The 2,192-nt window shown below is 39.1% G+C and overlaps 1 protein-coding gene across 1 annotated transcript in view; it reads left to right on the top strand.

Moving 5' to 3' along the window:
• Window positions 1–529: 529 nt before the first annotated feature.
• The window catches only part of slc41a2b (solute carrier family 41 member 2b), a gene marked incomplete at its 5' end in the record, with an annotated part of 36,716 nt that continues 35,053 nt past the window's right edge, over window positions 530–2,192 (top strand). The window contains 1 exon segment of the mRNA XM_014026530.1: window positions 530–1,182. Within this exon segment, the coding sequence (XP_013881984.1) occupies window positions 652–1,182 (531 nt within the window).

The following is a 2,192-nucleotide window of genomic DNA, read 5'->3' as shown; positions in this document are numbered from 1 at the left end:
ATATAAATTAATACCACTATACAAAACATAATTCTGAAAAGTCAAAGCATCAGACAATGAATGATAATGAACTACTTTGTAGACCAAATGATTTTAGAGTCAAATGTTATTCCACTTGTCCAACAGCTGAAGCATGATCCAAACTGGGTCATGATGCAACACAACGATGATCCAAATACAGCAGTTAATCAACAACAGAATGGCTGAAAAAAAGGATCAAGATGATACAGTGTTTAAGTCAAAGTCCAGAACCTCAGCCTTCCTTGTTTTTTGTTTTTGTTGTTTTTATTTTTTTCCCCACAACTGCTTCTGAAATTGAACTTAGTTTTAAAGTAAATGAGTCACATGTTGCTGGACATCTCCACTTGCCTAATTTAAGACGTAATGTGGTCCAAATGTTCATTAACTGTTCTTACATTGATATAGCATGTCTTTAACAATTGTATGGAGTTTGATTCTTTGATTCTTTACTGCTGTTTCAGATTGCTTTTTCAGTTTTACCATTTTGTTTCGTTTGTCTTTTTTTTAGACTGCTGTTTTCCCGAAGCCAGTGTTAACATTGATGCTGCAGCCAAGCCACTGTGAACCCCTTAGTCTCTGTAGTTTGAGACTTATGACAAGAAATGAGACACTGCAGACCCAGAACACATCATGAGCATCCAGAATCTGGGTGGAGCCATAGGAGAGTCCCTGGGCTCTAGCCTGACAGTGCGAATGAGTGGGGCAGGTGGTGGTTGGAGTGCTCTCTCCCTGAAACCTGCAACCTCAGTTCGTATCGCCTCAATTTTCCAAACGATGGTCCCAACTGGTTATACCAAGCTACAGGAGGAGCGACAGGCCATGGTTGATCTGGGAGCTAAGCCTGAGTCTGGCTCGCTGCAGAATGGTTACAGGCAAGAGGCTTCTCATGTTGAAGGCAGACGGATCCTTGATCGGGCTTCTCGGTCCTCTGTAACTTTATCTGACTGTGGTGATGGAGGCTACACTGAGACTGAACCCATGCTAGCTGAGGAGAGACTGTCTGGGGAGGAAGCAAGTAACGAAGAGGAAGATGATGAAGGATCAGACAGGCTGAATGTGCCAAAGGAGTCGGCGATTTCTATGGCTTTGCAGATTGTGGTGCCTTTTCTTTTAGCCGGATTTGGAACGGTGTCTGCTGGAATGGTGCTGGATATTGTTCAGGTACGCCAAGTTGCAACATAGTCATTAAGCAGCAGCCAGCAGAGACTCAGGCTGGAGACAGGCTGGGATTATTTACTTCAACTAATGTTCAGAACACAACAGTCTGCAGACTGAGAGGAGTGTTTAAGGGCAAGTCAGAACAGGTCATTTTTACATCAGACTGCACGTCACCAAATTAACACCTTCTCATGGTGTAAAAGGTAGTGTTGTTACAGCATCAGAATTTTAAGCTTAGTTGGTCAAGAAGCATAATTTTTAATAACAGAAGTCCCGAATATTATGTTATTCCAGCTGTGGTGCTACTAACTGAAAATGAGAAAAACATAGCTTAATTTAACATAAGCTGGTTAGCTGCAAACTTAAAGTACCCGTGACATGCCTATCCTTCAAATACAAAAAGTCAAAGAAAACATATTTATACATAAGAAAATTGGCTTAATACACATGATTTTACCCATTTTGTCTCATAACTGGCCTGTTTTCTTTTGGATTTAGCTCAGCCAAAGCGGAACAGGAAGTGACATCAAAATAGAACTCTTTAATGAAATAAACTCTCTAGTCTTTGTTTATTAAAACAATATTATTTAAACTTTAACTCTTTTTCATCTCTCTTTGATAGAAACTCAAAATAACGTAAAGAAACCAGATTCTTCTTGCAGTCTCTGTTGTTAGCTGTTGTAGCAACGCTCTGTTTACATGCAGACATTCCCCTTTGACGTCACTTCCTGTTTCTTCACACACAAATATCTCAACAACTGTTCRTCTCAGTGGTGTGAAATTTCTTTTGCAATATGTTAACATTCTCTTTCCAAAAATGCAATTCATGTTTATCAAAAAAAAATTGATGTCACAGGCACTTTAACTGAATGACCAAATGACCTTTAACTTTTAGTGCCTGTGGCAATCATGTCCTTCAAATTCAAGAAGTCAAAGAAAACGTTTATATTTAAGAAAATTGATTTATGATTTTATTCCTTTTGTCACTTAACTTCATCTCAGCAGTGTGATTA

The sequence above is a fragment of the Austrofundulus limnaeus genome, unplaced genomic scaffold, assembly GCF_001266775.1.
Source record: "Austrofundulus limnaeus strain Quisiro unplaced genomic scaffold, Austrofundulus_limnaeus-1.0 Scaffold564, whole genome shotgun sequence".
NCBI lineage: Eukaryota > Metazoa > Chordata > Actinopteri > Cyprinodontiformes > Rivulidae > Austrofundulus > Austrofundulus limnaeus.
This window is presented reverse-complemented; position numbering and strand designations above follow the sequence as displayed.